Raw genomic sequence first — 24,895 nt, 5'->3', positions numbered from 1 at the left:
AAGGAGTTATCTGTGAATTTTGACCAATGCAATGTAACCTACGTGGAAGGATCCTTACCTAATAGGTTTCAGTCTACTCCCCAAAGTTACTAAAGTCAGTGTACTAAAAAGAGTTGTTTATACAGAAGGACTCCATTGTCTTCATTTTGTTAGATGTTATTCCTATTTTGTACCAGGATAAAATAATGACCATTCTGACCTCCTGCCAACCTTGTACTTCTATAAGTACTGGCAGAAATATCACTTTTTCATTTTAGGGGGAAGTAGTTATAAGCTAACAAAACAACTTTTTAATTAGTACTACTAGTCTAGACTAGTCTAGGGGGTCACTGAAGGAAATCCTGCTCAAAAAATGTGTTTGCCCTCATATTTCAATTCTGTCTTCCTTACAACTTCTTTGTGCCTCAGTTTCTCCACCTATGAAATGCATACAGCTATATCTGTTCCTCGAAAAGGTGTGTCAAAAGACTTTAAAAAGACAGGCATTATTTGAAGGCAATATAGTTTTATTATTTTAAAATATCAATATATGTCTTGCAAACAGCTGCTAAAAGCTAGTTTTTTGGGGGTGATTTTGTTTTTTAATTTATTCTGTGGATAAGGAAAATACCATCCTTAAAGCTTAAATATATGCCCTGTCGTACAGAATTCAAGTGAAGACAGTACAAACTTATCTTCAGCTTAATATATATACACATAATTACAGATATGTACATGTACATGGGTTAATATACACATATTTTCTAGCTCTGTTTGCTGGGAGGGTCCAGAAGCAGTGATATCCCAGTAGAAACAAGCTATCCAGTGTCCAGATCTTGGTTTCTAAGTTCCACTGTATACCATTCTTCAATAAAAGGAACCTTTGAAAAGAGGCTGATTCTAGGGCTGGGGCTGCGAATATATAAGATGAGCCTGAAGCAACTTTCCTACTTTCTTACCAGAAAGGATGGAGATGCTCAGAAGTCAAAAGGATGGTGCAGGTCAAAGACACACAGAGTCAACCTGACGTAACTCCCAAAGGCCAAGCTGGAACAATTTGTAAATATTACCCACAGTACAAAAGAAGTAGGCACGAATCCATACTGACACAAATAACTGAATAATAAACAGGTGTGGGGAGGGGCGGATGGTGACAAGAATTTCAAGTACTACAATAGATACACCCCCCTCCCAGGAGGCGGAATATAATCTTGCCCACCCCTCGCCTCCCACAGACTGGACTTGGTGACTGGTTTCCAAAGAACAAAAGCATGGAATGGGAAAAACAGTAGCTTTACAGTGGAGGAAACTAACAGACACTACCTTAACCAAATGTCTAGAGTTTACACAACATCAAGTTGATAGCAGTCAACTACCGATATGATTTGATAAGGAGAACCACTCACCTCTTGGTTTTCTTCCTAAAAATCCATAACCCTAATCCAAACATGAGGAAAACATTAAGACTAACCCAAACTGAGGGACATTCTACAAGACACCTGACCAGTACTCCTCAAAACTGTCAAGGTTATGAAAAACAAGGAAAGACAAGGGACCGTCACAGACTAGAGGCTAATTAGACATGGTGTATCCTAAAGTGGATCCTAGAAAAGAAAAACGACATTAGTGGAAAAACTAGTGTAATCCTAATAAAGTCTAGAGTTTCGTTAATAGTAATTACAAATGTTGGTTTCTTAACAAATGTTTCGTGTTTATGTAAAATGTTAACATTAGGGGTAAGGAGTATAACAAGAAGCCTCTATACTATCCCTGCAACTCTTCTGTAAATCTAAAATTATTCCTAGATAAGTTTTTTAAATTTGAACATAAAAACTGCTTCTACTGATTTTTGTACATAATTTATGACCATGAATTAAATATTTTACAAAGACATTCTGACTTTGTCCTCTTGAGAAAGCCAATGCTGCCAAGAAAATCCATGAATTTATTACAAGTTTAAAGTTACCTGGAGCCCAGTCTGCTTACTTAGCCCTGAGGGATACACTTGCCTTGTCTAATAGAGGACACATCTATTAGCAGAATAGCTGCCACCATCTCAGTTTGGAAAGCCATCAGGTTCTCAGCAATAACATATATTCAAAGTTAGGAATGTGGCCCTTTTTCCAGAACATATTTCTCATTCACCCCAATTCTGCCTATATTGATTTAGAAAGAACCACTTCTGCTGGTGCTGTCTTTCTCTGACTTTCCAAGCAGTTCATCTTAATAACTTTGGCCAGAGGTTACCCCAAAAATATACATGGCTTGGGATCTTGGGCTAGGGAAAGTCGACAGCCAGTGGTAAGCAAAGAATGGTAGAGGAACACAGCTGAGCTTTCCAAGGGGTTGAAAAGCTTTCAATCCTCACAGACATTTTCAGAGGCAGTTGAAGTTCTGGGCTTTGCTCTTAAACATCTGTTAGTAATTTTCTATAAAAGATAGTTCTTTGGATCCTGTTTTTCCATCCCTTTTGACTCCACAGTTAAAGACTTAAAAAACCCAACAATATCAAGAACAATTTTTATGAAGGCCAATATTAGTAAAAGGTTTACAGTCTTTTAAAAATATCCCAGAATCTACCAAGAGTTAAGTCCTAGGGAGTAAACACCAAAGCATGTAACGCATATAATGCTCTGATGTGTATATTAAACAACTTTTCATTTGTCTCATTAAATCCATCTTTTCTCCAATTTAGGCAAAGTTTATAGCAAAATGAAATGAAATTTGTCATGAGTGGTTCATAAAATGGGATGGCTATGCTTCTGAATTTTGTTCAAGTCACCTTCTAGGCACATATTAATACCTAGATATCCTAGTTTTGTTTCCTAAGGGGTCCAGGAGATGGTTCCAATTTTACGAGAGAAACAGACATGTCCTTGTAACTAGTCCTGTCATTCACAGAAGTGTGGCTTATTCATATGCTCAATGGGTAATGGAAAAAACTGTATGTGTTAATTAAAAGAGCAAAAATAAAGTCAGATCTTTCTCGGCATAAATGTATATTTTAATTTTTACAGTAAACAAACATACTTTTTTTTTTTTTTTTCTCACTGTTGTGGCCTCTCCCGTTGCGGAGCACAGGCTCTGGACGTGCAGGCTCAGCGGCCATGGCTCACGGGCCCAGCCGCTCCGCGGCATGTGGGATCCTCCCGGACCGGGGCACGAACCCGTGTCCCGTGCATCAGCAGGCAGACTCTCAACCACTGTGCCACCAGGGAAGCCCTGACAAACATACTTTTAAGTGAAGATTTCCCCATATTTCCAAATAAGATACTGCTGAACATACCTTATAATGAATTTTACATTTGACCTTATTTTTTGATAAATATAGTTGTGAAAACTGAGCTAGACTCTTTCTTTTAAAAAATTCTCCCTTAACATGCACCTCTTCCTGTGATTGTCAAGACAATATGGCACACTAAGGCAGCAACATCCAGGAAGATAACCTGCATTTGTTTCTTTAGTTTGAAGTTTTAATGTCAAAATAAGGTCTTAAAATAATCCTTTCACAAAAATAAGGCAGCTTTATGCTGTGAAAACATTAGCTCTTCGTCAAAGGTTATGCTCTTCTGTCCTCATCTGCTGTCACCACCTGTCAGCATCTTCTTTAAAGATCAGTTTTTTCTTCGTAGCGACACGTACATGCGGCTCGTTGGCTGTCCAGGTACGGCTTACAGCCTAAATGTATAACACTGTCAAACAAGAGCTCCACGGTGGATTCACATGCTGCAAAGTAAGAAAGTGCCGTTACTGTTAGGCAACTGCAAAGCATCACTCTCTCTTCACGTATATTACATGTTTCAGCACAATGTCAGGCACAGCCTTAGTGGGCACTTACACCTATTTTAGGTGAAAGTCTTCCCAACCCTCACAAACTGGTAACATATATATACAAAGACTTTCCCTTTCAGCCTCTCTACCTGTAACTACTTTTTCTTTGCATGCAACTATTCAAACCAACTTTCTGTACTAGACAGTGAGTCTCCCTCAGTAGCACTGATCAGTTCATCACTGTTAATTTTCCTTTTATATGAAAAATATCACTAATAGAGATGCCTGATAACACTCTTAAGTTTGCACTTTAAGGAAGGACTTCTAGGTGCAGAAAAAAATTAAGGTTAAAAATAGAGAAACCTCAAAACATTTAATTATAGTCAACAGCTTTTAACGATCACACATAATTTAAGATGCTTAAAGTATTAAATGGACTCCAGTCTCTTTCTTTGACCAATATCCAAATTTGGTTTGGGAGGGGAGAAACAGGAATCCAAGGTGTTTTTCCTCTGGTGGGGTTTCTTAATATTTTTGAAAGACAATAAAAAAGATAACAGATTTAACTTTTCTTATTCTAAGAAACCTGGAACACTCAGGTAAGATTATCTTAATATACTATACTTACAGAGATACGGCACAGAGTGGCTTTTAGTTATCCAAATACTTCTAATTTCCAATATTCATGTTAAGAAAGAAACTTTTCATTACAAAATCTTGGCATTTTCAAAGTTTTCCAAAAGGCTGTGCCATTAAGGAATACAACCAACCACAGAAGTGTAAAGGTTATGATTACTAAATAGGAGACTGCAAGGAAATTGCTAACAACATTAGCATATCCTTAGGTCAGAAAACAGGACACACATCTATCTGTGCTTCACCTGGACAACTAGTTTACCTTAGCCAAAAGCGTTCAAAGGGATTCAGAGGTTTTGAGTTCAAGCTTCACCTGGAGCAGAGATTTCCTCCTTGTTATTACTTCCTAGTTACTATTAGAATTTCAGAATAACACCTATAATATGAGACTATTTGGGGAATAATGGAATAGACAGAACACAAGTTTTAAAGTCCGAAGTATGCAACTTGGGACAAGTTACTTCTTTCTGAACCTCAGTTTCCTTCCTTTAAAAAGGGGCATAATGCCAACTAGCACTTTGGGTTTCTGTGAACATCAGTGAAAACATGTCTCAAGTATCTAGCACAGTATCTTATGGAAAGTGCTTAAAAATGGTAGTTTCCTTTCTTGACCCTTCTTACTGCCCCTCCTCTTCTGATTTCAGTGTATGGTACGTTCTTTGGTAAAGAACTTGTTAACTAAAGAAATCTTGTTAACTACTAGTATTTGTACAGTAATGTGTATTTCTACAAATATTTCATTTTACCCTTACGACAACTCTACAAGATGGGTATTACCGTTCTCATTTTATAAATGAGGACACTGAAATGCCTATTACCTTTGCTGACTGTGCTCTGTATCCCTTCACTGCAATAATCATCACTGTGAGTATGACTACATGCTGAGCCCTGTGAGTTCTCTTGGCAAATCACTGAACCTGGGCGGGTGGTGGTGGTGGTGGTGGTGGTGGTGGTGGTGGTGGTGGTGGTTTTGAGGACCCTCCTGACACAGATACATATGAAGAGACAGAGTTAAGACTCAAATCCTCCAGAACTTCCTACTCCAAATCCAATGTGCTATACTCCGAACTTCACTGGATCCAGAATTTCAAACTTCAGGCTCTGGGTAATTAGAACTATATTACAAGGTACAAGATTTTGGATGAATTCTTCTCTAGCTCACACACCCTCCTCCCAAGGTTTCCTAACACTTCTTGCTTCTGTGATTGTAAACCATTTTAGATGACAAAATCACTGACTTCTCATCTCAGAAAATTGAAGGGGCTGTTTCACCACAGATAAGATAATACATAGTGAAAGATTTCTATCGGTATATCTTATACTAACACAAAAGCATCTAATAAAACTTTGCAGACTGCACTTATCCCCATCCCACCGAATCAGCCTTACCCTGCACATGCTGAGCTAGCCCTAGTGTTTTCTGCACATCTCGGCAAATCTTGGAGAGGCAATATTGAAACTCCTCATCACAGTCGTTTTTGCTTTTGCCGCAGGTCTCATAGCACCTGTCGTGTTGGTTGCAGCACTTTGTCAAGGAAGGGATGCCAATGTTAAGCTGAAAGAGACATTTGGATGGATGACTGCTGATGAAATTCAAACCTTCTCTGAAGTAGCGCATCAAAGAAACTTACAAATCAAAGACAACACTGCTATATAGATAATTTCCAAAATTCGTTTCTGCCTCCAAATGCTTTCCAGGTTAGATATCTCTCCATTACCCTCACTTGCACCCACCCATGTTACTCCTTCCTCTCCCTCTCAGCCATGCCTCAAAGCTCCCTATTTTGCAATGTTAGAGAATTCGCAGTCATTTGCCGGTAGCAAACGCAACTTCCAATTGTCCAAAACACAAAACATAATTTTAAGAATAGAGGGCTTCCCTGGTGGCGCAGTGGTTGGGAGTCTGCCTGCCGATGCAGGGGACACGGGTTCGTGCCCCAGTCCAGGAGGATCCCACATGCCACGGAGCTGCTGGGCCTGTGATCCATGGCCGCTGGGCCTGCGCGTCCGGAGCCTGTGCTCCACAACAGGAGAGGCCACAACAGTGAGAGGCCCGCGTACCGCAAAAAAAAAAAAAAAAAAAAAAAAAGAATAGAAAGATAAAGCTAAGAGCTTTAGAAGACTTTTGCAGGGGCTATGCAAGCATGATTTTTGGATATTCCGAAGTATTTTGCACCTCCTCCTTTGATAAAATGTACTTTATATGAAATGTCACCAACAACTTCTAAGCTCCTACAACTCAAACTTTGTTTTTGGTTTTATGGTTTAATCTTTAAGTGTTCATCCATTCCCTAAAGACATTATTCCTTCGAATCTGTAATTATCTTTAACTATTTTAAATAACTTTATATGCAAAATGCTTGTGTCCAGGAATCACTTTCATAAAACATTTTTCTCCCATAATACTGGCTCAGATTCAGCCTCCCTTACAACAAACACACAGCTATCCCACTTAGCCTAGTTTTAATATAGAAAATATTATGCTTTCCTGTCCTTTTTCATCCTAAGTAGTGTGACTTCTATACTCTAAACTTTTCAATCATATCTGTGACGTGAGGAAATATCATTTAAATGGTATTAACATCTACAAGATTAAAAAATAAAACATGACTTTTACTCCATTTAGCTTCATTAGGACTTATTAAATGTGTTTTAGCTATAAAAGAATATAACAAACCTGATCACTATTACAAAAAACAAAATTACTTCTGAGCCTGAAAACATACTGATGGTTTATCAAGAGTATTAGATAGCCTACCAATCATAAAAACTTATCAAATAAAAAATAATATTTACATGAACACCAAACAGTGGGGAGCCACATCCATTCGGCGGGGAGGCTTTATATCCGTAACGTGGAAAAGGCTTAGATCCTATAAAATATAAATGGTATCATAATTAATTTTCAAGTATGCTAGAGAATACATACACAAAAAGGTCTACAATGTGCTAGACTAGCCCTGGAAACATTTACTATTTGGATGCTAACATAAGTGAGTATGTGTTTATTCGGATGGGCATTAAAAATGCTAATTTGTCTACCCAATTATTTTTACTTCTCCTGAAGCAAAATATGTACAAATGTGTACATGTACACATAGATGGCAGTTCATAAAATATTATGCTGGTTCATAAAATGTAATTATATTTGCAAGCCTACACCATACAAACATGTAAATCCTTATTCTGGACTGCTGTCAATTTCAGAGGTTACATGCCAGACTGGGTCCATATATATGAAACATAAAATCCACCCTATTTTCCTGTACATTCTAATGCTAATATTTTTAGGTTAAAACCTACAGGCAAGAACTGTATCTTCCCATCCTCAGCCAACGCTCCATTGTACACAAACCTCAATAACCATTAACTAGAGCCTAAAGCTAAGGAAGACAAGGTCACCTGATCATTTAATTACTTTAATATCATTCTAAGACATTACAGGACCATTCTAGCCCAGACTCCAACCAACCATTTCACAAATATACTCCTCTGCCATCCAAGGAAAAAGGCAAGAAACAAAGATAGCTTGGGAAACTATTACTCCAGTTATACTCTCCTTAATAGCACCAATAGTTCAGTAACAAGGAGAAAGATGACATTATCAAAGCAATCTTAAATGTTGGAAGATACTTCAGAAGTATCTCTCCTCATGTAATACAGAAATCACTTCAATATACCAAAGAGTCTTTGAATGTTTCCCACAATCCTATAGTGTCAAGAAACAGCCTACTCCATTGTGGACTGGCATTAACAGTTGAGTTCTTTCTTCTCTTTTTCGTGTAAATTCTACCTGTAAGCAATCCTCTGACCTCTGGGGAACACAAAGCCACCCAATTCCCTATTTTACATGATAATCCTTTCAAACACCTGGGGCTACCATTTACCTTCCACAAATAAAATATCCCCAGTTATTCCAAATACCACCCCACATCTGGATACTTAGGAGAGACACAAAGTATTCCACCAACTTTCATTCAATTAACGTTTATTACTAGGAGACTTGAAGTTTGCCCTCCAAAAGTAAAGTGAGGAAGAAAAAAAGCAACCCTTCCAGTAATCAGCCATCAAAATAAGTAATCCACTCAAAGTAATGAACTAAAAATGGTTTAAGTGAGCTGCTAAGACTCACATGCTCAACTGAGGTGACCAAGTAGAGCCTCAAGAGAGCATAACTTCAGGGCTTCCCTGGTGGCGCAGTGGTTGAGAGTCCTCCTGCCAATGCAGGGGACACAGGTTCGTGCCCCGGTCTGGGAAGATCCCACATGCCGCGGAGCGGCTGGGCCTGTGAGCCATGGCCGCTGAGCCTGCGCATCCGGAGCCTGTGCTCCGCATCGGGAGACTCCACAACAGTGAGAGGCCCGCGTACCGCAAAAAAAAAAAAGAGAGAGCATAACTTCATGGAGATATAAAGTTCCACCCAGTCTGAAGAACAATGTGTACAAAAGGGAATCGTTATGATGGATCTAGAAAAGAGGAGGCCAATGACAGAAGTTTCTCTAGCACTGTCCAAGAGGAGGGCTGTTCCTGGGCCCTTGGAAGATGAAGGTAGATGCCTCAGGCTATCTCAGATGAGTCACTGTGATCCTTCAACTCCTGCTTTTAGTCCTTCACTCTTAAGAAAACTCTTTATGATTTGGCATTCCACTTTAAAGGGCCTACAGAGAGGATATTCTAACTATCAATACTTAGATATCTAATGGGCACCTCAAACTTAAGGTGTACCTCCTGCCATTCACCCCCAAACCTGCTCCATCCACAGTTCCCTCTTCTCAGGTAATAGATATCCATCCTTCCAGGTGCTCAGGGGAAAAAATCTCGGCCATCTTTAACTCTCTCATTTTCTTATATCCCACATCCAATTCAACAGCATATCCTGTTGACTCTACCTTCAAAATATTCAGAATCTAACCACTTCTCACTACCTCCACTGCTACCATCCTGCTCCAAGTCACCATGGATTACTGCCATAACCTAACTAGTCTCTTTGGTTTCCCCACCCAACACCACCTCCAGCTATGGTCCAATCTCAACACTGAACCTGAGTGATCCTATTAAAATATATGTTAGATTAAGTCTTTGCTCTGCCAAAACCCCTCCAATGGCTTCTCATTTTATTCAGAATAAAAGCTGGGACTTCCCTGGTGGTCCAGTGGTTAAGACTCTGCACTTCCACTGAGGGGTGCGTGGGTTCGAACCCTGGTTGGGGAACTAAGATCCTATATGCCATGCTGCACAGCCGGAAAAAAAAAAAAAAAAAAGGCCAAAAGTCCTTTCAGTGCCTATAAGCCCTATATAATGGCATCTCTGACCTCATCTCCTTACTGTTCTCTCTCCTCTGCCTTCCTTCCTCACTCCATTCCATCACATCTGACCTCTTTGCTGGGCCACAGACGCTCCAGCTCTGCTCTTGCCTTAGTGCCACTGAAGCTGCTATTTTTCTATGTGGATACTCGTCTTCCTGACATCTACATACTTCTTCATGTTCAAGGCCTTTTCTGACCATACCATTTGCAGCACATATGGCCTTCTAACATATCACTAACCTATTCTGTTTATTATCTGTCACCCCATATTAAAATAGAAACCCTTTGAGGGCAGGAATTTTTGTCTGTTTTGTACCCCCAACGCATAGAACAATGTCTGGCATATAGTTAGGTTCTCAATAAATATTTGTTGATAAATGAATGAATGAATGAGCAGAAGACTTGGAAGCCTAATATTCACGGCAGTTATAATACTCATTATAAATAAACTGGTACTGCTGTTTACCCTTCCGTCTCTTTTGAGTTTGGTGAGCGTTCATCAGCCTCCAAGGACTGATCACTTCTAGTCTGTCACATCCAGAATGTGGCACCCCAAACTGAACACCATTAGGAGTGATGGGCCTATTTTGAGCTGGATAAACTACTTGTACTAATATAACCTAAGACAGCATATGTTTCAGCTATGTCTCCATGCTAAAATACAGCACAGGACTTCCCTGGTGGCACAGTGGCTAAGAATCTGACTGCCAATGCAGGGGACACGGGTTTGAGGCCTGGTCTGGGAAGATCCCACATGCCGCAGAGCAACGAAGCCCATGTGCCACAACTACTGAGCCTGCACTCTAGGGCCTGTGAGCCACAACTACTGAGCCCGCATGGCACAACTACTGAAGCCCATGCACCTAGAGCCCATGCTCCGCAACAAGAAGCCACCGCAATGAGAAGCCCGCGCGCCGCAGCGAAGAGCAGCCCCCGCTTGCCATAACTAGAGAAAGCCCATGCGCAGCAATGAAGACCCAATGCAGCCAAACAATAAAATAAATAAATAAATTTAAAAAAATAATACAGCACAATAACAGTAGAAAAAAACAGTTTTTTTCTAAAATGAACTTTTTAACATCTACTGCTGAGGCTCAGCACTTCTGCCATTCAATTTTTGAGCCTAAAATACTAGACTATAAAACTCTTATCTTGTTAGGTTTAGTTCATCATTCAGGACCGTTAAGCAGATTTTAAATGTAGAGGTATTCACCCAGTGTTACTTGTTATACCCAGATAGTCACAAACTTGAGACACTGATTTAACCAGGACAGAGACCTGCAACACCCTGCTGGAGATGAGCCCTCTCTACAAGAAGCCATGACGTCATTAACCCAACCCTTTGGGCAGACCACTTAGCCAGCTGTGATTTCACCTAAATCAAGTTCTATCCAGCCTACACTTTGCATGGAAGTATCATGAGAGACTAGGCATCTGATCTACCCTACCATGCTAGAAACCTCTTCACTGAAAGGGAGGAAGGCTGGATCAGCATTACATCCTTGGGGAAGCCATTCTAGCTCCTTGAAGTTCTCTCTTGTCAAGGGTTTTAACAATCAACCGTCTAAAATGTTCAGAAACTCATGTAGCAAGAAATACTAAGCAGTGGGTCACATTTATAGTCTGAAAAAAGTACAATAAATATGCCAAAGAGTGTTCAAAAAGTCTGGAAACAGAAAAAATAGTGTATTTACTATACATAATTTTTTGAGGTTAACAACTGGACTTTTTGCTTTAAATTTAGAAGCATATCACCTTAAAAGGTGTCTGGAGACTGAAGCAACACATATCAGGCATATTACTTGAAAATCTAACCAACAAACTGTTTATCCTGTTTCCAACTTTGTGGGTACCCCATACATTCCCCCTGCCAGTCTCCAGATTTCTGGCACTTATCTCTTTTCCATGAGGATCAAAGATTACCACCCTCAGACAACTGATACAGGCCTAGAGTTTTAAAGGCATGTGGATGTCTAATCTCTTCTTCTCAAGTGTCTGCTTTTCTTTTTTTTTAACCAGAAAGTTATTTCTCTCAATGTTATACAACAGTAGCACTTCTATTTTCCCTTCCCTTTGTGTTTTATATAAACCCATGCACTTTCCTTCAATTCTGAGTCTATAAAAACATTTCTGAACATTCTGATGTGTACAATGATAGTGATACACACCTGTGTGCATATGTATTAGTATGTACAGACATTACCTCATTTTGTAAAAGATAATTACCTTTGCATGGGAGAATGATTAGAAGCAAATGAAGTCAGAGAAAACAAAACAAAATATGCTTATTATAAGAGAATAAAGAGGAAAACAGTACAGAGAAAATCAGCTGGCAAAAATGAAAATGGAAGCAAGGATGGAAGTAGTAGTCATCTCAAACAGGGCTAGTGCTTAAAACTGTCTTAAGAGAGAAGCTGCTAAAATGGAGTAATAAAGAACCTAGATCTACTGTATGTGAAATACTAGACAATAACACCATGAAATAAGTGCTGGTAAAACTGGCTCCCCAGTGTAAGTGGAAAAAGGAGCATGTATTTCTTTTTTGTTTCTTTTGAAGGAACCTACTAATATCAGTTCCTCAGAGAGGCCTTTCTCATTCACTCTATTTGGAATAGTGCCCCTTCACTTTTATATCCATTCCATACATCCATGGTTGGTTTTATTTTTCTTTCTAACATTTATTAACCAAATTAACATAATTAGTTTCTATGGAGACAGCAATTTTGTCTTGCTCACCTAGAAGATGCCTGGCACAAAGTGGGTGCACAGGAAATCACCAGATGAAAAAATGAGAAGCATTCCTTGCTGAAATTAAAATATTCTTTATCCACAGCAAAACATAAACCAAAACAACCCCCCCAAAAAAACCCAGAAAATTGAACTAGTTTCCTGAAATTTTTTACAGTGTTTTAAATTCTAAATTCATCTTTATGAAATAATTATTTCTGAACAACTTACATAGAAGGTTGTTTATTTAAGATTAAGTTGATATGGAGTAGGTTGAGAGGAGTGAGGACAAGGTGGCAGAGCAGAAGGATCTGAGCTCACCCCCTCTCATGAAAACACCAAAATCACAACTAACTGCTGAACAACCATTGAAAAGGACTAGAACCTACCAAAAACGATATTCTACTCCCAAAGACAAAGAAACCACAAGAAGGTGGTAGGAGGGTGCATTTACCATACAATCAAATCCCATACCTGCCAGGTGGGTGACCGACAAACTGGAAAATAATTATATCACAGAGGTTCTCCCACATGAGCGAGAGTTCTGAGCCCTGGGTCAGGCTCCCCAGTCTGGGGGTGTGGCATCAGGAGGAGGAACCCCCAGAGCATTGTGCTCTGAAGGTCAGGGGGGCTTGACTGCAGAAAATCAACAGGACGGGGGAAAACAGAAAGGCCTCTCTTGGAGGACACACACAAGGCCTTGGGTGCATTGGGACCCAGGGGAAGAAGCAGTCACTTCATAAGACCAGACCTACCTGCTGATCTTGGAGGGTCTCCTGGGGAGATGCGGGGCACTTATGGCTCACTGTGGGGACAAGGACACTGGCGGCAGAGTTATTTGGAAGTACTCGTTGGCATGAGCTGTCGTGGAGACCATCATTTTGATGCCAAGACCTGGCCCCACCCTTCCCCGTGCTGGGAAGCCTCAGGCCATACAGCCAACAAGGAAGGAACACAGCCCCACCAATCAGCAGACAGGCTACTTAAAGTCTTCTTGAGCCCACAGCCGCCTCTAAACACACTGCTTGACATAGCCCTGCCAACCAGAGGGACAACACCCAGCTCCACCCACCAGTGGCACCAGTCCCTCCCACCAGGAAGCCTGCACAAGCCTCTTAGACCACCCTCACCCACAGAAGCAAGGGAACTACAATCCTACAGCCTGTGGGACCTCAAACACAGAGAGTGAGACAAAATGAGATATGTTCCAAAGGAGTATGTTCCAAACAAAGGAAAAGATAAAACCCCTGAAAAACAACTACATGAAGTAGAGATAAGCAATCTACCCGAAAAACAATTCAGAGTGATGATAGTAAAGATGATCCAAGAGCTCAGAAAAAGAATGGAAGCACAGATCGAGGATATACAAGAAATTTTTAACAAAGAACTAGAAGAATTAAAGTACAAACAGAGTTCAACAATACAATAAATGCACTAAGAAATACATTAGGGGACTTCCCTGGTGGCGCAGTGGTTAAGAATCCGCCTGCCAATGCAGGGGACACGGGTTCAAGCCCTGGTCCGGGAAGATCCCACATGCTGTGGAGCAACTGAGCCCATGCGCCACAACTGCTGAGCCTGCGCTCTAGAGCCTGCAAGTCACAACTACTGAGCCCGTGAGCCTAGAGCCGGTGTTCTGCAACAAGAGAAGCCACCACAATGAGAAGCCCGCGCACCACAAGGAAGAGTAGCCCCCACTCGCTGCAACTGGAGAAAGCCTGCGCACAGCAACGAAGACTCAACACAGCCAAAAATAAATAAATTTAAAAAAAAAAGAATTTGGATTTATTTTAAATCCCATTAAAAAAATACATTATAAGGTATCAAGAGCAGAAGAAATGAAGCAGAAAAACGGGTAAGTGAGCTGGAAGACAGAATGGTGGAAATCACTGCCATGGAACAGAAAAAAGAATGAAAAGAAATGACGACAGTCTCAGAGACCTCTGGGACAACATTAAAAGCATCAACATTCGAATTATAGGGGTCCCAGAAGAAGAAGAGAAAAAGAAAGGGTATGAGAAAATATTCGAAGAGATTATAGTTGAAAAGTTCCCTAACATGGGAAAGGAAATAGTCAATCGAGTCCAGGAAGCACAGAGAGTCTCATACAGGACAAATCCAAGAAGAAATACGCCAAGACACATATTAATCAAATTGACAAAAATTAAAGACAAAGAGAAAATATTAAGAGCAACCAAGGAAAAGCAACAAATAACATACAAAGGAATCCCCATAAGGTTATCAGATGATTTTTCAACAGAAATTCTGCATGCCAGAAGGGAATGGCACAACATATTTAAAGTGATGAAAGGGAAAAACCTACAACCAAGAATACTCTACCCAGCAAGGCTCTCATTTAGATTCGTGGAAGCAATCAAAAGCTTTACAGACCAGCAAAAGCTAAGAGAATTCAGCATCACCAAACCAGATTTACAAGAAATGCTAAAGAAACTTCTCTAGGTGGAAAAGAAAAAGCCACAACTAGAATCAAGCAAATTATGAGCGGGAAAGCTCACCAGTAAAGGCAAACACACAGTAAAGATAGGAAATCATCCACACACAAATATGATATCAAAACCAGCAATCGTGGGGCTTCCCTGGTGGCACAGTGGTTAAGAATCCACCTGCCAATGCAGGGGACATGGGTTCAAGCTCTGGTCCAGGAAGATCCCACGTGGCGCAGAGCAACTAAGCCTGTGCACCACAGCTACTGAGCCTGTGCTCTAGAGCCCCCGAGCCACAACTACTGAGCCCATGTGGCACAACTACTGAAGCCCGCACGCCTAGAGCCCATGCTCCACGACAAGAGAAGCCACCACGATGAGAATCCCGCACAATACAATGAAGAGTGGCCACCACTCGCTGCAACTAAATAAAGCCCGTGCGCAGCAACAAAGACCCAACACAACCAAAAATAAATTAAAAGAAAAAAACAAACAAGAAAACCCAGCTGGGCTTCCCTGGTGGCGCAGTGGTTGAGAGTCCACCTGCTGATGCAGGGGACACGGGTTCGTGCCCTGGTCCGGGAAGATCCCACATGCCGCGGAGCGGCTGGGCCCGTGAGCCATGGCCGCTGAGCCTGCACATCCAGAGCCTGTTCTCCGCACTGGGAGAGGCCACAACAGTGAGAGGCCCGCGTACCGCAAAAACAAAACAAAAAACAAAAAAACCAGCAATTGTGAGGAGAGTACAAATGCAGGATACAGGAAGTGCATTTGAAATTAAGAGACCAACTTAAAACAATCTTGTATATGTATAGACTGCTACAGCAAAACCTCCTAATAACCACAAACCAAAAATCTACAATAGATAGACACACATAGACAAAATAGGAATCCAAACACAACATTAAAGATAGTCATCAAGTCACAAGACAGGAGAACAAAAAAGGAAGGGAAGAAAAAAGACCTACAAAAACAAATCCAAAACGATTAACAAAACGGCAGTAAGAACATAGATATCGATAATTACCTTAAATGTAGAGGGATTAAATGCTCCAGTCAAAAGACATAGACTGGTTGAATGAATACAAAAACAAGACCCATGTCTTGAGGCCCACTTCAGATCTAGGGACACACACACACTGAAAGTGAGGGGATGGAAAAAGGTATTCCATGCAAATGGAAATCAAAAGAAAGTGGGAGTAGCAATACTCATATCAGACAAAACAGACTTTAAAGACTGTTATAAGAGACAAAAGACACTACATAATGATCAAGGGAGCAATCCAAGAAGATATAACAATTATAAATATATATGCATGCAACATAGGAGCACCCCAATATATAAGGGAAATGCTAACAGCCATAAAAGAAGAAATCAACAGTAACACAGTAATAGTGGGGGACTTTGACACCCCACTTACATCAATGGACAGATCATCCAGACAGAAAGTCAATAAGGAAACACAGGTCTTCAATGATACATTAGACCAGATGGACTTAATTGATATTTATAGAGCATTCCATCCAAAAGCAGAATACACATTCCTTTCAAGTGCACAAGAAACCTTCTCCAGGATAGATCACATGCTGGGCCCTAAAGCAAGCCTTGCTAAATTTAAGAAAACTGAAATCGTATCAAGCATCTTCTCTGACAAATTATGAGATTAGAAATCAACTACAAGAAAAAAACTGTAAAAAACACAAACATGTGGAGGGTAAGCAATATGTTACTAAACAACCAATGGATCACTGAAAAAATCAAAGAGGAAATCAAAAACTACTTACAGACATTATGAAATTATATTCATATAATTATATGAAGTTATACCTATTGGTTTATACTAAAGGAGACTATGACCACTAAAATAAAAAAAAATACCTACAGACAAATGAAAACAAAAATATGATCCAAAACCTATGGGACACAGCAAAAGCAGTTCTAAGAGGGAAGTTTATAGCAATACAATCTTACCTCAGAAAACAAGAAAAATCACAAATAAACCACCTAAACTTACACTGAAAGCAACCAGAGAAAGAAGAACAAACAACCCAAAGTTAGCAGAAGGAAAGAAATCATAAAGATCAGAGCAGAAATAAATGAAATAGAAATGAAGAAAACAATAGAAAAGATCAATGAAACTAAAGGCTGGTTCTTTGAGAAGATAAACAAAATTGATAAACCTTTAGCCAGACTCATCAAGAAAAAAAGGGAGAGGGCTCAAATCAATAAAATGAGAAATGAAAAAGGAGAAGTTACAACTGACACCACAGAAATACAAAGGATCATAAGAGACTACTACAAGCAACTTTATGCCAATAAAATGGACAAATTCTTAGAAAGGTACAATCTCCCAAAACTGAACCAGGAGGAAACAGAAAATATGAACAGACCAATCACAAGCACTGAAATTGAAACTGTGATTAAAGATCTCCCAACAAACAAAAGTCCAGGACCAGAGGGCTTCACAGGTGAATTCTATCAAACATTTAGAGAAGAGTTAACACCTATCCTCCTGCAACTATTTCCAAAATTGCAGAGGAAGGAACACTTCTAAACTCATTCTATGAGGCCACCATCACCTTGATACCAAAACCAGACAAAGATACCACAAAAAAAGAAAATTGCAGGCCAATATCACTGATGAACATAGACATAAGAATCCTCAACAAAATACTAGCAAACCAAATCCAACAATACATTCAAAGGCTCATACACCATAATCAAGTGGGATTTATCCCAGGGATGCAAGGATTTTTTTAATTCTGCAAATCAATCAGTGTGATACACCACCATTAACAAACTGAAGAATAAACACCATGTGATCATCTCAACAGATGCAGATGCTTTTGACAAAATCCAACACCCATTTGTGATAAAAGCTCTCCAGAAAGTGGGTATAGAGGGAACATACCTCAACATAATAAAGGCCATATATGACAAACCCACAGCTGACATCATACTCAATGGTGAAAAGCTGAAAGTATTTCCTCTATAATCAGGAACAAGAGAAGGATGTCCACTCTCACTACTTTCATTCAACATAGTTTTGGAAGTCGTAGCCATGGCAATCAGAGAAGAAAAAGAAATAAAAGGAATCCAAATTGGAAAAGAAGAAGTTAAACTGTCACTGTTTGCAGATGACATAATACTATACATCACAGAAAATCCTAAAGATGACACCAGAAAACTACTAGAGCTCATCAATGAATTTGGTAAAATTGCAAGATACAAAATTAATACACAGAAATCTGTTGCATTTCTATACACTAACAAAAGATCAGGAAAAGAAATGAAGGAAACAATCCCATTTACCACTGCAACAAAAAGATTACCTAGGAATAAACCTACCTAAGGAAGCAAAAGATCTATTCTCTGAAAACTATGAGATGCTGATGAAAGAAATTGAAGATGACACAAACAGATGGAAAAACATACCCTGTTCTTGATTGGAAGAATCAATATTGTCAAAATGACTCTACTATCCAACATAATCTACAGATTCAATGCAATCCCTATCAAATTACCAATGGCATTTTTCATGGAACTAGAACAAATAATTCTAAAATTTGTATGGAAACACAAAAGACTCTCAACAGCCAAAACAATACTGAGAAAGAAAAACTGAGCTGGAGGAATCAGGCTTCCTGAGTTCAGACTATACTCTAAAGCTACAGTATTCAAAACACTATGGTACTGACACAAAGACTTATAGATCAATGTAACAGGACAGAAAGCCCAGAAATAAACCTATGCCCCTATGGTCAATTAATCTATGACAAAGGAGGCAAGGGTATACAGTGGAGAAAAGACAGTTTCTTCAACAAGTGGTGTCGGGAAAACTGGACAGCTACATGTAAAAGAATGAAATTAGAACATTCTCTAACACCATACACAAAAATAAACTCAAAATGGATTACAGACCTATATGTAAGACTGGATACTATAAAACTCTTAGAGGAAAACATAGGCAGAACACTCTTTGACATAAATTGCAGCAATATCTTTTTGGATCCACCTCCCAAAATAATGAAAATAAAAACAAAAATAAACAAGTGGGACCTAATTAAACTCAAAAGCTTTTGCACAGCAAAGGAAACCATACACAAAATGAAAAGACAAGCCCCAGAATGGGAGAAAGTATTTACAAATGATGTGACCAACAAGGGATTAATCTCTAAAATATACAAACAGTTCATGCAGCTCAATACAAAAATAACAAACAACCCAATCAAAAAATGGGCAGAATATCTAAATAGACATTTCTCCAAAAAGCACATGAAAAGATGCTCAACATCACTAATTATTAAAGAAATGCAAATCAAAACTACAATGAGGTATCACCTCACAGTGGTCAGAATGGTCATCATCAAAAAGTCTACAAACAATAAATGCTGGAGAGGATGTGGAGAAAAGGGAACCCTCCTACACTGTTAGTAGGAATGTAAATCAGTACAGCCACTATGGAGAACAGTATGGAGGTTCCTTAAAAAAACTAAAAATAGATCTACCATATGATCCAGCAATCCCACTTCTGGGCACATATCCGGAGAAAATCATACTTTGAAAAGATACATGCACCCTAATGCTCATTGCAGCACTATTTACAATAGCCAAAACATGGAAGCAACCTAAACGACCATCGACAGATGAGTGGATAAAGAAGATGTGGTACATATGTACAATGGAATATTACTCAGCCATAAAAAAGAATGAAATAATGCCATTTGCAGCAATATAGATGGACCTAGCGATTATCATACTAAGTGACAAAAGTCAGACAAAATGATACAAATAAATTTATTTACAAAACAGAAACAGATTCACAGACTTAGAAAACAAACTTATGGTTACCAAAGGGGAAAGGTGGGGGAGGGATAAATTAGGAGGTTGGGATTAACACATACACACTACTATATATAAAACAGATAACAAGGACCTACTGTATAGCACAGGGAACTCCACTCAATACTCTGTAATAATTTATATGGGGAAAGAATCTAAGAATAGATGTATGTATATGCATAATGAAATCACTTTGCTGTACACCTAAAACTGACACAACATTGTAAATCAACTATACTCCAATGTAAAATAAAAATTAAAAAATAAATAAAAGAGTTAAAAAAAGAAAAAATGGTTCAGTTGATATGGATACCATGATTACAACTGCATTCATATCATTTTAAGTGTTGTTATAAAAGGTGTTATAATCCACTGATCATTAAAAATATTTAGCATTTCTACTGGTGCCAGTTTTTACTAAGTGCTATGAACCGAACTGTGTCCCCGCCAAAATCATATGCTGAAGCCCTAACTCTCAATGTATTTGGTGATAGGGCCTTTGGGGGGTAATTAGGGTTAGACGAGGTCACGAGGGTAGGGCCCTCATGACGGGATTAGTACCCTTATAAGAAGACGCACCAGAGAACTTACTTTCCCTTCACCTGCTGCCCCTACCATGCAAGAAGGCAGCTGTCTGCAAGCCAGGAAGAGAGCTCTCACCACAGAAAAGTGTTGGCTAAACCTTGATCTTGGATTTTCTAGCCTTCAGAACTGTAAGAAATAAATTCCTGTTGTTTACATCACGCAGTCTGTGGTATTTTATTATAGCAACCTGGGCAGACTAATACACAAAGCAAGCAAAAACTCAACAGTAGAAGAAACAACATCAGAGTCAAACCAAAAATCCATGATGTGCTGGGGTCACCGTCCCCTAGAGTTTGTAAGCAGAAATTACAAATTACAATCTCTTAGCTTTTCTGTACAGAAAGCTAAGAAAAAAAAAATGAGATAGGAATAAGAGTTTTAAAAACAAACCAGGGACTTCCCTGGCGGTCCAGTGGTTAAGACTCTGCCCTTCCACTGCAGGGGGCGCAGGTTTGATCCCTGGTCAGGAGCTAAGATCCTACTTGCCACAGGGCGCTGCCAAACAAAACAGAACAAAACAAAAACCAAATCCACTACGTACAACTACATGGAAACACTATTCATCGATTTCACTTTCTGACTACGCGACTGCTCTTATCTTGATGCTTTATATTTTATCATCTGTATGGGCAGCTGAAATCTACAGATTCTCCTGGACTGAGACAACGATAGCTCTTTTCTACATATTTTTCTTAATTTGGTATAAATACCTTCAACAGACCAATTTCCTTCACCTGAAAGACATTGAAACGGATGAGAAGCATGAGGGGAAGCCTGTGGGGTCACAGAGAGATCTTATCACTGTGTTTTGTATGAAGCCGTACAGAATTCCAACCTGCTTTCCCAAACACTTGAAACTTTAAATTCCTGATCATTAATCTCCAAAGGCCCTTATGCTACTTTATTTTTCTAGTACATTCACTTTCCTATTTTCCTCAATCTCCAACACTTCTATTCCCACCTTCTCACTCAGCTGATGACCTCGATCCCTACTTCACTGAGAAAACCAAGGCAATGAGAGGATAACTTGAACACTACCCACCTAACCGGCATCTGTGCCCATATCCTCTCTGCTCTTGGCCAATCTATTTATGTACTAGAACTCACTCCTCTCACCTAAGGACATGATTCCAATAATTCTCCTTCCTCTCTCCCTCATTAGTGTTTTTACTCTCTGCTGAATCATTCTCAAAAGCATACAAATATGCTGTTATTTTTCCTAATGAACCGAAAACTAGTTTTTCCATGTTCACCACCCCCACCCCACCCCCGCTTTCAGTTAAATGGCAACTCCATCCTTACAATTATTCAGGCTGAAAACTTTGGAATCCTTTTTTAGTTTACTCACACCCTCCTTCTAAGCCATTAGCAAACGCTTTAGGCTCTTCCTTCAAAATATACCCCAAATCCAACCACTTCTCACCACCTTTATTGCTACCACCCTGAACAAAACTACCACCATGTTTGGTCTGAATTTTTGCACCTGTCACTCCGCCTCCATTCTTGCTCCCCCACCTCTCTCGACCCTTTTTATTCTGAGCACAACAGCCAAAGGGATCCTGTTAAGATATCAATTACTGAATGAATTGAATACTTATTCATAATCCTAAAAACATTTTACAAGCCAATTTTGTTTTCTATTTTTCAAGGAGATTGGGAAATTTTCTTCCTCAATTTTTTCTGCTGTCAGCGAGAAAAAAGTTAAAAGAAAAAAAACAGTGATCATTAAATTTGCTCCCCTACGTAACTTTATTTCACTCTCCATAAAGCCTTGTTCCCACCCTAGGGAGGATGGCCAGAAGGAGCGAGTCTCCATAATGCTGGTCCTTCACTAGAGCAAAGATAAATGGATGCAACAAATCTGTGCCCTTTAATCCGACACCTCTCCCTCCGTTAAGTCTTTTTTTTAAGGCTCCCTTGACCTCTTTACTGCGACTATTAAACACCCCTTCATCACCATGCTCCTTTAATTTTGAGATTTGTCTGTTTCTGTTTGGTTCTGATTTGGTCACTAACATTCCAAAATATAGGAAAGGTTGAGATAGTGTTCCAGGGAGACTTCTCAAGTAACAGCAATTAAAGATCAATCTTCATTATGTTGGAATTATCAACACGGTGACTTGGAACCACAGTCCTATGAGCAGACAGTACTTACTAAGTACTAAAAGGTTTTCACTGAAGCATACCATTTCCTAAATTCTCGAGTTCACTTGTGTTTTTTATGCTGGAGACCTTGCTCTAAACTCCAAATGGTAAATTTTGTGAGGCTTGTGGAAGAGAAGAGGATTAAGAAAAAGGAAAGATTAAAATAATATTTTTAATAAGAATAGTATCCATTTAACTTCAGAGATATTTTAAATGTAATAAACTAAACTAAATAAACTCTGGAACGCTTGACTCATAATAAATTTATGAGGACTGATCCTTCCAAGTCTTTCCTATCTCAGTAAACGGCAACTACATCCTTCCTCTGGCTCAGGCCAAAACCTTCAGAATCATCCTTGACTGGCATTTCAGCTCTGGTCCTTTACACCTGCTGTTCCCTCTGCCTGGATTGTTCTTTCCCTAGATCATCACAGTGCCACCTTCCCCATTTCAGATTTCTTCTCAAATATTATCTCATCAGTGAGGCCTTCCCCCAACCTATTTAAAAGAGTAAACTAACGCCTCCAACACCGCCACTGACGGTTCCCCTGCTGTACTGTTCTGGAAGCAATGGCCCACTTCAGATCTACACACACTGCAGATTTGGCTTGTTTTACTTATTCTTCAGTTTACTGTCTCTCCCCACCAGAAGGTAAGCTCCATGGACAGAAATTCTGTCAGTTTTGTTCACTGCCAAATCTCCAATTGGTACAATGCCTGACACATAGCAGGCACTCAGGTATTTGTTTAATGAATGGGGATGACTAAGTAAAACTATGCCATCTGCCTCAGGAAAGGCAACCATTTAATCTTCAAATTGCTCACTTATTCCTCCTGACAAGCTCTACAAGGACAAAAACATCCTTCCCGATTGAACACTGGCGGTAACATTTAGGCATACATTTAAGAAGGAATGAAATTTAGCAGTTCATAGCATACAAGATATAGTTCATTCTTTACCTCCATTAACAGAAAACTAGAAATTATGACCACATGTTGCATCACGTTTTCACATGACAGAGGTCCCTTTTCAATTCACCCACGTATAGTCCAGTTTTACCTCTAAAGTCGTTTAGTTCCCTATTATTTTGGGCTGCCAAGCATTAAATTAACTAGGCCCAAACCTTGTCCACTTTTATCGGAAACATGATCTCCCAATTACTTTCTTAGCATTTTGAAATTCAAAAAAGAAGCCCAGGTACTTTGTCTGAACTATTACATCTAAGCATTCAAAAAAGTCAAGTGCTTCAAAAGAAAGATCTCTGCCTGAAATACTGTTATTAATCACCAACAATGCCACCAAACAAGTTCTCAGATTCAAACAGAATTAAAGTTTAAAAATATGAAAAAGTAAATCAAAAGAATAATATTAATAGCAACCAACAATGAGGAGGCAGCGTCACTGGTATCTAAGGAAAGAAAATTCCTGTTAAGTACTGCTTGAACCATTTCCTATTAGAGTTAATCAGAACTCTTTCTCAACAGTAAAGTACACCAAAAGTCTGTACAAAGGTCGCAATTTATTGTCTGTAGCTTTACAGAAAAAAAAATTTAAACCAATTCTTGAGAAAGTTAAAAAAGCATGACTTTAAAATTCCTGGTATGTTTTGCGTGTTCAGCTGACTAATTTAAAGGCGCTAAATAAAATCAGTCTGTTTCACTCCATCCCCATGACGCTGTGTCACTAAGTTCTTAGGCAACTTTCATGCAATTTCAACAACAACAACAAAAATCAGACGCAACGAAAACAGAACGGAGAGTACGCTCTCAGGCGATCTCTCACATTCTAACAATAGCGGCGTGAACTCGTCAGCAGGTTTCTCAATCACAAGAATGGCACGAATCTAGCGATGGTTAAGTTTTCCCAGGGCCAGAGGACACCGTCAAGGTCTGGCCGGCATCTCACACCTCCACCACTTCGGTCCCCCTCAAAAGCCCTGATAGCACGGGCCTCGCAGGGCCTGGGGTTCCCCTCACCGTCATTGCACTTATACTGGCAGAGCCCGTCCTCGCCTCCCAGGAGGTCCAAGGCGGCGTTCAGGTACGTGTCTATCTTGTGAACGCCGTTCCGGATGGTCTTCAGGGAGGCTCTCCAGTCGGTGGTCTGGGCCTGCTCCTGGCACCTGAAAGCGGCGGTCAGGAGGAGAAGAAGGACGGCGAGCACGGGCCGCAGGAGCAGGGCCATCCGCGCAGCGCCGGGCCGTGATAGGCCGCACGGGTCCCCGGAGCCGCGCCCTCGGCAGCGTCCCTCGGGTCGCCCTAGGCAGCGGCGCGGGCCCGGGGCATGGCGACGGCGGCCAGCTCCATGCCCACGCCTCCTGCCCGGCTGGGAGGCGGGCCCTCACCGCCTGCAACGAGCTCCCGCTGGAACACAGTGCCTCGGCAGAGATCAGGGAGCGGCACACGCGCCCACCTGGGCGGGCCGCGGCTCCTGTGCGCCTGCGCCAAGCGTGGTGCGT

At 40.1% G+C, this 24,895-nt stretch overlaps 1 protein-coding gene across 1 annotated transcript; it reads right to left on the bottom strand.

Annotated features, from left to right (window-relative positions):
• Nucleotides 1-335: 335 nt before the first annotated feature.
• Nucleotides 336-24,895, bottom strand: PLA2G12A (phospholipase A2 group XIIA). The gene is made up of 4 exons (XM_079920899.1): nt 24,414-24,895; nt 7,183-7,259; nt 5,776-5,941; nt 336-3,705 (listed from the first exon to the last, which is right to left on the bottom strand). Exons 1-4 carry the CDS (start codon nt 24,619-24,621, stop codon nt 3,587-3,589), a joined length of 570 nt encoding a protein of 189 aa, XP_079777025.1. The 5' UTR covers nt 24,622-24,895; the 3' UTR covers nt 336-3,586.

This window comes from Stenella coeruleoalba (assembly GCF_951394435.1).
Source record: "Stenella coeruleoalba genome assembly, chromosome: 4".
Classification (NCBI taxonomy): Eukaryota; Metazoa; Chordata; class Mammalia; order Artiodactyla; family Delphinidae; genus Stenella; species Stenella coeruleoalba.
Note: the sequence above shows the minus strand (reverse complement) of the source record. Positions and strands in the feature narration are given on the sequence as shown.